Genomic DNA, 12,500 nt, shown 5'->3' on the forward strand with positions numbered 1-12,500 from the left:
TCTGCTAACATGCCCCGCCTGAATATTTCATACAAGAAGAATTGAATAAAATGTGATGTTAGCCAGGTAGTGGTAGTGCATGCCTTTACTTAGCATTTGGGAGGCAAAGACAGGAGGAACTGTGTTCAAGGCCAGCCTGGTCTAGCAAGGACTACACAGAGAACCCCTGCCTTGAAAACAAAACAAAACAAAACAAAAGGAAGAATCTAGTGCCTTTATGCAAAAATTGCTGGCACAGTAGGGCTATAACTCTGTGAGGTCCTAGATTTCATCCTTAGCAGCACTGGGGGTGGGAAGGATGTTGAGAACTTTTGGTGCTGCTTCTAGGAATTTGGCATTTGTCACTGGGCTCAAACAAGGAAGTAGGCTCAGATAAGACTATTAGAAACAGGGACCCTGGGGCTTTGTTTACTACTTTGCTGGATTACTACCTTATGTGATCTCTTTGCTTACTTTTTTGCTTAATCCCTATCTTATATGATCCCTTCACATCACATCTCTTCTTATGTTACTACTTCACTTGATTACTTTGTCTTTGATCTAAGAACTGACCATGTGTTTTGGATGTACCTAGAATGGTGTAAAAGCTAGCTGGAGAGAAACAAAGCTGCTTCAGCCTCATTACTGGCTGGAGTCATGCTAAAATTTTATCTAATTGTTTTTCTTTTTTCAATCCTCACTCCTTCACTTGAGACCCTGTTGACTAACTGAATTGGTTTGATCAGGAGAAGAAAAAAATGGGGTGTTGTTGCTTCTGCTGCTGCTGGAAGATACTGGAAGTCTCCAGGCAATACTGACAGTGCAGTGGGGGTGGGGGTGGGATATGACAAAGGCCGGGATGCACAAGTGCTAGGCCATTCAATTGTCTGGGCATATAAAGTTATAAGTCAGAACAATGGTAGGTAAAGCTAAAAGTGGAGGCTGAGCCTGGGAGGTCCATCAAATACTGAAACTCAGAGGAACTGGGGTCCAAACAGGAAGGACATTTGCCATGTACAGCAGGACCTTGCCCTAAACATGTCTACAAGGGCTTCCTAATGTCTCAAGGTCCTGTGGGCCTACAATGACACTAACAAACACATCTACATCACACACACACACACACACACACACACACACACACACACACACACACACACTAAACAGAGTTGGGTGGTAGGGCCCAGTCTTGACAGCCTGGGGAGCCATGTTTTCTGACTCCATAGCAAGTTGCATAGCTCAAGTCCTTTAGTCACAAGGACTGGACAGTGATCACAGCAAAATCCTGCTTCTGAGAAGCTTGGAGGGAAGAGACATCTGGAATGTGAATACTGATTTGTTCTTGCTCTGGACAAACTACAAGGATAAATTGGCTTTTATGCTGCCTGTGGGGCTTCTGAGTCTGCTATTGTGAACCAGTTTACATAGAACTGATCCTTCAGGGGTGCTGATAGAAGACCAGCTGAGCCTACAGGCCAAGACCAAAATGGGAGTCAATAGTGATGGCCATGAGTCCAGCATCTAGGTCTTACCAAAATCATGGTTGTGCAGACATTAGGGATATCCCGGAGCCAAGGCTAAGAATTACAGGCTAGAAAGACCAAATGAATCTGTAGAAGGAGGCCCTGCTGTAAGCCCTAAAATGTGACTCCTCACATGATACCACTGTGATCGCTCGGTGGGTGGAGTTTGCAGCTCTCCAGCCCTGGGTTGTACAGTTCAAGGGACACTGTTACTCTAGGACTGTAACCTGCTCAGAGAGACACTGGACACCGGTCTCCTTGGCTTTCTCAATTTGTGTGGATGATGGAGGAGGAAGAATACAGCCCCTTGCTGTCTCAGGTGAGCCAGCACTTAATGGCCTAGCTCAGGTTGAAGATGTTTCTTGGCTCTAAGGTCCTCCAGGAAGCCCCTGGACCAGCTTATAGTCTACCTAACTCCCGCCCCCTCACCCCCCAGTCTAGCTGTGTGCTAGAATTTGTCATAAGAAGGTTCCAATGGGTGACTCAGACAAGGGTGGAGGCTTCACTAATCAGATGGCTCTTGGGTACACTTGGTTGCTAGCCTTTAAGGTGCCCCCTATAGTCTAAAAGAAGTATTGATTCAGGAACAGGTAAGGGCAAATGTCCTTTGAGGTTGAATGTGGACTCAGAGAGTCTTAATGCTGCCGGTGGGCTCTGGCAGGCTGTCCTTTTGCTCTGACAGACTCCAGCTGACAACCTTCACACTTTCTGCTCCAAATTTAAGGTGAAAGAGCGACCCACACAATTGGACAAGTGCAGATGGAAGGGATAGCTCCTTCCTGGTGGGCCTGGGGTGAAGTGGGACCCTTGCCTAGACACCTGGTTGTAGTCATGGCTAAATCAAACTGTCATTTGAAAAACCAGATTACCCCATCTCCCTGTAGAGGGTCTCTCTCATTTCTGCCTGCTCAGCTGAGCTGCCTGCTGGCGGGCACATTTTCTTTGCCTCCCCTAGATTCCTGCCCCAGGTCTATTGTCTGCCTCTCTCCCTGCCTAGCAAGTCAGGCGAGCAGTACCTAGACAGTCTCTCCCTGTATCCTCTCCACTAGGTTCAGCAGAGTGTCCACACTTGGCATAGTTTCAGTTGGGGGCCTGAGATGATACAAAGAAATCAAAGCTAGTTTCATGCAGAAGGGCAGACGGGTAGTCACAGGATCTGTTTCTCTATCCCAGGAAGCCTGCACTTAAGGCTTGGGTGGGAAAGTCCCTCCTATGACGGCACAAAGCCACTGCCGGCAGGGTACTATAGACTGATTCCAACACAGAGACCATTCCAGGCTAGGGGAAGCAGACCCACCTGCCGTGATTCTGCCATGTGGAAGTCACAGAAATCCTGACCCAGGACTATCAAGTCTAGGCAAGACCATAGTTGGTCCCTCTTTCACAAGGGTATAGAAGAAAGGGAGTGGGTACATCTTTTAACTGTTGATCTGCCCAGTGTTTACCAGGGACCTTGCAGGGAGCTGCCATTGCACTGTTCTAATGAAGGTTGGCCTCACACATCGACCCTGGAAGGCAGTGAACTAGGACCATCACTGCCCTTTTAGACCACAAGTCCCCAGGCCCCGAGTTATCCAATTCTTCAAGTCTTTACTTCCTTGCATAAGCTTCCTCTAAGTCCACCCCAGCCTCTTAGCCCATCTCTGGTAAGGCCTTACCTCTGCTCGATGTCAGAGTCTGAGTGACTGAGATCTCACTGATGTGTTCTCTAAGTCTCCTTTCCTTCTGCAGGACACTGCTGGCCGAGAGCACCCACTCACCAGGAACAGTCCACCTACTGCAAATATTCCATGTCCAGCACTCTGGGAGAAAGGGGCCTGGGGCTGCAGATGCTGTCCTGGAGCAAAACACCAGGCCTGGAGTGAAGGCCAGGCCTCCTCCCTCCCTCTTTCCACGGGTGGCAGCTGTGTCAAATATCTGATTTTCCTCTCTAACTTCCTCTTCTCCCTGCCGGCTCTTCTAGCCTTAGCTGCGGGGCTTTGGGGCCTGGCTGTTAAAAGGTCTCAGGGGAGTAGCTGGGGTGGACCCCTGCCCACAGACCCCATGCTGGTGCTGGTGCTAGGAGGCCTGGTGGTCAGTATGGTGAGCCTGTGTGGATGTCTGGGTGCTTTCTGTGAGAACAGCTGCCTACTGCACTGTTACTGTGGGGTTGTCCTCTTTTGTCTGGCACTGGAAGCCCTGGCAGGGTCTCTAGTGGTGACCCTCTGGAACCCACTGCAGGGCAGCCTGAAGTATACGCTTCATGCAGCCATCACTCACTACTGGGATGACCCAGACCTGCACTTCCTCCTCGACCAAGTCCAGCTGGGGCTGCAATGCTGTGGGGCAGGATCCTACCAGGACTGGCAAGAGAACCAGTGAGTGTCCCCCAAATGCCACGTGGGTAAGAGAAGGGGCGGCCTAGATGCCTCACCCAACCACCTGAGGATGCGTGCATACACATGTGCATGCGTGTTCTTGTGTGCAAACACAACCACATGCCCTGCGCTCCTGCTTCCACATGCCTGTACACAAGTGTAGTTGTGTAATACAAAACACACTCATCTACTCTCACATATCCCTCTTATATAAATACAAAATGAAGTCTTATACTGAGGCACACGCATATTACATATACACAGACAGACATGCAAATGTGTGCTCTTACTCATGAGGTGTGGGCGCTGGCCCTCACCTAGGCCATGAGTCTTGAGCCGAAACAAGCCCAACTTTTGGCCAATTCTAGAGCCCAGACTTAGCTTGTCCATGCTGCCCCTCCAGGTAGATAGACACCAGAAAAGTTTTTTTGTTTTTTTGTTTTTTTTTTTAAAATCTCAGAACATTTCAGTGTCAAGAAAAATCTCTTAGTGGTAGGTCAGGTCATCAATCTATAACTATACATGTGTGTTCATGTGAGTGTGATTAAACTCCAATTTAGGCACAGCACAATGTTTTATGTTCTGCTTGAGGGTCCCTGTTTTGTCTGCTTCCTCCAATATACAGACACCCTGAGCATCACCTGTCCTCCTTGGGACATTCAGGATAAACATTATGCTCCCTCCCAGAAAGTCTCTGAAGCCAGTTGATATTGAGGGGTGGAGACAGAGAGGCTCCAAAGACTGGTTACTTGTTCCTAGCATAGCTGCAACCTATTGTGCTACAGTGCTCCCAGCACCCTGCAGAGCACCCCCAGGTCACTGGGAGAACCTGCCTGGTCCCAGAGAGCATGCTCTGTTCATGGTTGTCAGGTCCAGAGAGGTCTAGATCTCTGAAAAAAACTGCAGCTGAGGCTCCTTAGCCACCAAGGAGCTCCTTCTATCTCTGAGCCTTTTGCTGCTGCCCAGGAACACTTCTTCTTACTGCAGTCCCTTCTGGAAACTTCTGTGGAAGCTCAGTCTACTTCCTCTTTGACATTGTCTGCTCAAACTCACAGTGTGGATGGGACAAGGTCTTGTTACCTCCTCTCCTCCAATTACCTCATTAAACATGTCTCTGCCTGCTAAGACAGACACTTTACCCCCACCTTCATCCATATGTATATGTTTGTACATATATACATATGCTTCTTTACATGCAGGTGTGTGCGCTTGTGTGTGTCTGTGTGTGAGTGTGCCTCTGTGTGTGTGTGCAAGAGAGAGACAGAGACACAGACACACAGACACACAGACACACACACACACACACACACACACACACAGAGAGAGAGAGAGAGAGAGAGAGAGAGAGAGAGAGAGAGAGAGAGAGTCTGAAGGCAGACCTCCTCCCCAGAACCAAACCTTGTGTGCCCTACAGGTATTTTAACTGCAGCTCTCCTGGAGTGCAAGCCTGCAGCCTTCCTGCCTCCTGCTGCATCAACTCCCAGGAAGACGGAGCTGTAGTGAACACTCAGTGTGGTTTGGGGGCATTGCACCTGGACCAGAATGCAGCTGGACAAGTAGTATTCCTGCAGGGCTGCTGGCCTGTGCTGCAAGAATGGCTGCGGGGGAATGTTGGTGCCATAGGCGGCTGTGCTGTCACTGTGGTGGTGATCCAAGGGACTGAACTCCTGTTGTCTGCCTGCCTGCTAAGGGCCCTAGCTGTCCACAAGGCAGCAGAGGACACAGAACGAGGCCCTTTGTGAGTCACTAGCTAGCACTACCCTCCCCACCGAGCAGATCTCAGAAGACTGCAGTGCAGACCAAGTTCCAAGCTTCTCCTCACCTTCCATGGAAGGTGACAGGGCTTCCACTCCTGGCCCTGGCTTCTTTGCTACATCGGTGCTATCAGTCCCCAAGGCTCACCTAGATAGCCTCTGGGCTGCTCCAATCTCTCAACTTCACTCCTGATTTTTCAGGACCCAGCTAAGTCCATGGCTGTCTTTTGCAAAGGCCACCCTGGTGGTCTGTGTCTGCATAGACCTGCCCTGCATCCCCTAGATGGCAAGAGGAGCCAGGGCCTCACGCTGACTGGCTGACTGGCTCTAGGTCCCCATTTCATCACTCCTGGCTTCTCATAGGTCTCTTCTTGCTTCCTGGTCTTTGGTAAGAATTAGGACAATGCCCAGGACACACCCGGTAGAAAACCTTTTTTGGTAGGAGGAAGACTTTGCTTATTAGTGTGTCCATTCAGACTTGCATAGTAAACTACAGATCTCACAATGACTGGGACTGTCTTTCCAGAATCAAGATGGAGACAATTCCTAGGGCCGACTGCCAGCAGCAGGCAACCCAGCTCTGATTTTATCTGTAGAATTATTATGGTCAGTTTGTGGTTGTCTTGTAGTGGAATCTTTTTCTTTTTCTTTCTTTCTTTCTTCCTTCCTTCCTTTCTTTCTTTCTTTCTTTTTTTTTTTTTTTTTTTTTTTTTTTGACAGAGCCTCGTGTATCGCAGGCTAGCCTTGAACTCCCTACATAGCTCATGATGATCTATCTTCAGCACTCTCCTGCCTCCAGCTCTCCAGTGCTCAGATTACAAGTGTGTACCATCATGTCCAGCACAGAGGGTCCCTTCTGAAAGCCATTTCTGGTCATGCCCAAAGAATAAACATTTACCCTAAGTGTTGTGGGTGCTTTGGAGTGAGTTTGCCCGTACACCTTACCCCTGTGTGTGGAGTCCTCAGCTTACTGGGGGTGCACAGTTACTGGTTGATGCAGCAGGAGGCAGGAAGGCAGTTACTGGGAGTGACTGTCAGCTGTCAGTCTTAGGTTGGACTGGCTAGACCATGAGGCTACTCATTAGATGCCTGTATTTAATTTTCTAGTTTTTGTCCTTCCCCACCTTTCTTGAAGAATATGCTAGCTGGGCAGAGGTGGTGCATGCCTTTAATCCCAGCACTTGGGAGGCAAGAGGCAGGCAGATTTCTGAGTTCAAGGCCAGCACAGCTCTCAGTCAATGCACCTCAGATGAGCAAAGACATGCTAATTTTATTTTGAAATAGGGACAAGGAACAAGAGTATGTTGCGAAGGTTGATATAATGGAAGGAGTAGCTTAGTCTCTCTTGCCACATCTCCCCAGGACAGTGTCCTACCCCAAGACACCCATCTGGAAGGGCTGCAAGACAGAGGAATTTCCCTACCCTCAGAAGGCAGTTGAGGGAAACCTTACTGGGGAGTCCAATCCTGCATTACAGCCACAAGAAGGACAGGAGGTGGGACTGGGTCCAACTCCCTTCTTTCTGCTGACCAGTGACTTCAGGTTAACAGGGTGTCCTGTGGGAGGCTGTAGGCTCTCAGTAGCTGGTGTTAGGGTTGGCCCAGGGGAGGCCAGGGTAACCTGGCTAGGGACTCAGGCTTGGGCAGGGGTCCTGGACAGGGTTTGCAGAGGGTGTTAGGATGGAGTGGGTCTTCAGTAGGTATTTCCAGGGCCACGTAGCAGGGATCTGACTAAATGATGCCATACTGGGCCAGCTCGTGCAGCTCTAGGTGGTTGAAGGCCTCCCAAGGGCAGATGACGGTGATATCTGCAGGAGAGGTGTGATTAAGGAGATGCTGTGACCCCGGGACCACCCATTTCCTGCTGCCTCGCTTTCCTCTCCCCAAATGAAAGCGTGTCTGCCTAGGATGAGACTTCTAAACTTCGGTTGCAAATTTCCTCCCAGGCAGGAAGCATCAAGCTTGTGTTCTGAGTCTTGCCTCCAGTCGAGAGAAATGGGGAACTCAAGGGACCCTTTGCCAAAGATGGAAGGAGAGGCAAAGGTTTCTCCTGTGCTCAGTGAGCCCCGTGGGGAAACCCCTCCCGGTGGAATCCGAAGCTTGATGTTGGGAGAGCAGCAGGGACCAGGAGGAAGGCAGGCTAAGCAATAAATAGAGGATCCTGGGGCCTGTGAGACGATGTCTGAGGGATGTAGGGGACTTAATAGTGCTGTCCAGATGCAACAATCCCAAGCTGTCATACCTGTTCCCAGGCCTTCCATTCCAGGGATGTCATCCCCAAACCTGCAATGACAGAGTGGTTAAGGATGTTATCTCCAGGTCTAGATCTAGCCACCCCTGGAACCCAGACTGAAGGCTCCCTCCCCTACATCTGCTGCTGGGCAGGATCTGAGGGCTCCCTCCTCCACCACCACGTGCCTAGCATGCTTCGCTAAGATGCACAAACCGAGGATCAGTGAAGGAAGGGTGAGCACATAGACAGGCATCACCACCATGGTGTTGCCTGTGTGAGTGTGGGCTGTGGGTTTCTGCAGGAGTGTGACCTGGAGGGAGTGAGTGGGTGTGCCTCAATGTGCAGGCTACCGTTTGTCCCTGAAAGACACACATGCTGAAAATGAGTCCCCAGTGCGACAGTCTTGGGAGGTGGTGGGGCTTTAGGAGGGGGTCAAGTAGAAAGTGATTGGGTTGGGCTGGAGTGATGGCTCACAACTATCTGTAATGGGATCTGATGCCCTCTTCTGGTGTGTCTGAAAATAACTATAGTGTACATATATATATATATATATATATATATATATATGTATGTATATAAAATAAATAAATAAATCTTAAAAAGAAAAGAAAGTGATTGGGTCATGAAGAACATTACAGTGGATTAATGTCAATCTTACAGAACAAGGTTATAACTACAAACATAGGGATTGTAAGGGAGAGAGACAGGCTCCTCTCTGCTTTCTCGTTTCCTCTACCTACATACGATCTATCTCTTTTTCCAGCACTCCTGCCAAGATGCCATTCTCCAGGTTGTAATATACCTACAGGGTCTTTTCCAGAGGCCAAACAGTTGGGACCACCCCTCCTGGAATTTTCAATCTCCAAATCTGTGGTGGACACAACAAATCTTTTCTGCAAAAGTATTTTGTTATAGCAACAGACAGCTGGCTAAGACAGAGTTTCTAGATGTTCCTATGTAGGTGCTGTGTGTGCGCAGGAGAATGTACTGGGGGTGCACAGTAGAAGGGAATCTGCTTCCCAGACCTGCCTGGCTGCAGCACCTGGAGTCAATGATAGGCCCTTGGTTCCCCTAGCACTCCGGAGGCCCCAGTCACAAAGATGAGGACACAGTGCAGAGCCCCACCCCAGCCTTCACCTTGTCCTCCCACAGCCCAGGAGGAGTGCTCCTTCTGTGAGAGACCCCTTCTGTTGCTTGCTTACCCTTGCACGCCTTTCTTGGGGGGCTTGCTCTTGAACTGCCTCGTTTGCCGCTGCTTAAACTTAGGTGGTCCCTTCCTGGGGGTGACTGGTCCTCCTATCACCCGTGTGGCTGACCGAATCTCACCCTTGGGTGGCTCCAGGTTCATGCTGAGGCTGGCAGAGACACTGCAGTGACCCTTAGCTTTTGGAATCTGTCAGGGTGGGCTGGACTCCTCATGCAGGCTGGGGTAAACCAGACAAATCCCCGTTAGCTCCGGGGCTCACCCTAACAACCTCAGGAGCAAAGTGGGCTGACACCCAGGAACCACCATCCCTAGACAGAGACAGCTGACTCTATTCCAGAGAACCACCTTCCCGCTCCACCTGGGTTCCCAGCATTGATTGCCGTTCTGCCTGGTACCAGCAGATACCTCCCATTGCTAGGAGCCATATGCAACCCCGGCACCCATCCCATGCTCCAAATCCACTTTTTGGCCCCTTCACATGTCCCGAACCAGGACTCTTTACTATCTCCCCTGGGAGGCAGCCATTGAACAATCTTTTTTTTTTTTTGGTTTTTCGAGACAGGGTTTCTCTGTGTTGCCCTGGCTGTCCTGGAACTCACTCTGTAGACCAGGCTGGCCTTGAACTCAGAAATCCGCCTGCCTCTGCCTCCCAAGTGCTGGGATTAAAGGCGTGCGCCACCACCGCCCGGCGCCATTGAACAATCTTGTCTGCTCCCCATTCCACCACACACTGGAATCGATCCAGCTTTGTCACTGTTGAAAGCCTTCTGAGGATGCCCGAGACTGGTCCAGAGGACACTCCTTCCTGATCCTGTGGTTGAGCTTCACAGCCACTTGCCTTCCCTTCCAGGTGGTCAGACTCAGGCTGCTCTCACTAGTTCTAAGTCCCTTCTCAGGAATGAAGTCCTCCTCTACCTCATGTTGTTCTGTATTCCCAGGTCCTAATCTATTTCTTCATGTCATATACTGGCAAATTCTCTCTGCCAGTCTGCCTATCATCTATCTATCTGTCTGTCTATCATCTATCTATCTGTATGTCTATCATCTGTCTGTCTGTCTGTCTATCTGTCTATCTATCTATCTATCTATCTATCTATCTATCTATCTATCTATCATCTACCTATCTTGAGGCAGGGTTTCTCTGTGTAGTCCTGGCTGTCCTGGAGCTTTCTCTATAGAGCAGGCTGGCCTCAAACTCACAGAGATCTGCTTGCCTCTGCCTACTGAGTGCTGGGATTAAAGGCATTACTGACATGCCCCTGTAAGTATATTTGTTCACATTCATGTGCTTGTTGTTTTGGGCTTGTATCTGTTTCTTGTGTTTGAACTTGGTGCTGATAAATAATTCCCACAAAATGGAACACTGAGCTGCCCTAGGGCAGGCCCTGTCTGTGAATGTCTGAGCTAGGGACCTCTCTCTTTTTTGTTTTTTGGTTTTTGTTTTGTTTTGTTTTGTTTTTTGGTTGGGAGACTTTTTTTTGTTTGTTTGTTTGTTTTGAGACAGGGTTTCTCTGTATAGCCCTGGCTGTCCTGGACCTCACTCTGTAGACCAGGCTGGCCTGGAACTCAGAAATCCACCTGCCTCTGCCTCCCAAGTGCTGGGATTAAAGGCGTATGCCACCACTGCCCAGCTGGGACCTTTCACTTTCCTGACACCATTTTAGACAGTTGAGCCAGAAGTGGGCCTCAAGGGCAGTGGTCACACTGGGACTCTCCTGGGCACAGAATGCAAGGCTGCTCACTAGGTCACTGGATTGGGGCTATTCTGGGTTGGGCATTACCTCAGGTGCTGGTGTGGCTGAGCTGGCCTCTGCTGCCCCATATCAGACCACAACCTAGAAGACACTATATAGGATGGTCCCTCCTCTTCTCTACAGAACCACTCTCCATGAGCTCTAAGCCCCAGTGACCTTGGCCATGGACAGTACAGCTTTCTGTAATCCTATTAGTATCTGAAGGAGACTCCTAATCTCCCAGGGTTTCCAGAAAGCTGCATAAACCTCACCTGCTGCTGAAGGCCATACAGGTGACCCAGACAGGAGATGTTCCCAACCCCTAGGTTTCCCAAGGGACTACTTCTTACAGTCCCCTTTTCTGCCCTCAGTCCTATGTGGCATAGTACTGTCCAGTCTTAAGCCACTGTCAGTGGTTTGCTGGAGGTCAGGGCTGAGACTAATCATCAGAGAAGCATAAATCTCTTGTAGGCAACACCCCCTTAATCTAGTGGCTCCCCTCTGTCATTTCTAGATTCAGCTTCTGTGCCTAAAGACAGGATCATAGGAGACCAGGCTGCTCAGTCCCCTGGGCACCCATCCTTACTTCCCAATGATAAAAAATACTTCTCTGAAGGCCATGAACCTCCATGGGCAGCTGTTCCCCCGACAGAGCTCCAATGATCAGTGCTGTCTCCATGGAAACCATGTCTGAGATGCCTAGCCAGGACTAACCTAAAGCTGGTGCCATTCTGTTGTGTGGTCAGGTTGCTGGCCTTGGTAGCACAGGCACTACCATTTGGCATTGTGGGAAATCAGAGCAGGTGATCAGTAGGATGTCCTTGCTAAAGGACAGGGCAATAGGACAGGCTCCTAAAGACTCAAGAGCTCAGTGGAGGTGGTAAAAGCCTGTTAGCTTCTCCCAGCCCAGGGTGAATGAGCAGTCTGTGGTTTGCTGGAGCATCAGGACTGAGACCAATCAACAGGGAAGCATATGTCTGTTGTAGGCCACATCCCCCAGTCTAGTGACTCCCCTCTGTCATTCCTAGATTCAGCCTCTGTGCCTGAAGCCAGTACCAAGCTAGGAACCAGGACTTGGCTAATGCCTAGCTGTGAGAAAGGCAGGCCTACAGAATAGGCCATACTCACCAAGCACTGGACTGATCTCAGGGAGCCACAGGTGCTGGTTGTCTGGACCTGGATCAGCAGAGCACTGGCCTAGGAATTTATCCTTCTCCTGGTGAGCGGATTATGACTTTCCTTTCTGACACTAATCAGATTGGTGGGCCTTGAGGGAGCCACCACTGCCTGGGGTGCTGGGGGTGGGTTCAGGCAGTCAGGGTCTGAAGGAAGGAAACCGAGGCCCCCAAAAGGAGGGGAAATATGACTTTCACTGGTTGTAGGGCTATGCCTCACATGTACATGGCCTCCAGAAACAACCGGGCCATCAACTAGACAGTCCTGGGCTGGGGCTACACCTTACTTTGTCCCATCCACCGAGAAAACCCATCGGTGGACTTTGATGTCCGTGTAGCAGCCTCTATCCATTTTTTTTCTTGCCTTTCAGCCCCACCTCTTGCATTTCAACCCCATAGTCTCTGCAAATTTGATACTCTGTGTAGTCCCATTTCCTGTACCTGTTCTTCTAGGGCCTCTAGGGCTCTCCTCTAGTGTCTTAGGATCACCCCGCTAGAATACCTATTTCAGATCAGCTTTTTTTTTTTTTTTTTTTTTTT

At 49.8% G+C, this 12,500-nt stretch overlaps 2 protein-coding genes across 3 annotated transcripts; one reads left to right on the forward strand and one right to left on the reverse strand.

The window, feature by feature from the left end:
• The first annotated feature begins 1,702 nt into the window (after positions 1-1,702).
• Tspan10 (tetraspanin 10) lies at positions 1,703-6,118 on the forward strand. The gene is made up of 3 exons (XM_031352830.1): positions 1,703-1,821; positions 3,234-3,859; positions 5,274-6,118. Exons 1-3 carry the CDS (start codon positions 1,783-1,785, stop codon positions 5,599-5,601), a joined length of 993 nt encoding a protein of 330 aa, XP_031208690.1. The 5' UTR covers positions 1,703-1,782; the 3' UTR covers positions 5,602-6,118.
• Positions 6,119-6,861: 743 nt separating this feature from the next.
• On the reverse strand, positions 6,862-11,451 carry Pde6g (phosphodiesterase 6G). 2 transcript variants are annotated; one of them, XM_031352541.1, is made up of 4 exons: positions 11,411-11,451; positions 9,048-9,269; positions 7,855-7,895; positions 6,862-7,420 (listed from the first exon to the last, which is right to left on the reverse strand). In XM_031352541.1, exons 2-4 carry the CDS (start codon positions 9,191-9,193, stop codon positions 7,344-7,346), a joined length of 264 nt encoding a protein of 87 aa, XP_031208401.1. In that variant the 5' UTR covers positions 9,194-9,269; positions 11,411-11,451; the 3' UTR covers positions 6,862-7,343. The 2 variants fall into 2 exon arrangements, with proteins under 2 accessions (XP_031208401.1, XP_031208400.1); XM_031352540.1 differs by having other exon boundaries at positions 11,372-11,440.
• Positions 11,452-12,500: the final 1,049 nt, after the last annotated feature.

Source organism: Mastomys coucha, unplaced genomic scaffold (assembly GCF_008632895.1).
Source record: "Mastomys coucha isolate ucsf_1 unplaced genomic scaffold, UCSF_Mcou_1 pScaffold5, whole genome shotgun sequence".
NCBI lineage: Eukaryota > Metazoa > Chordata > Mammalia > Rodentia > Muridae > Mastomys > Mastomys coucha.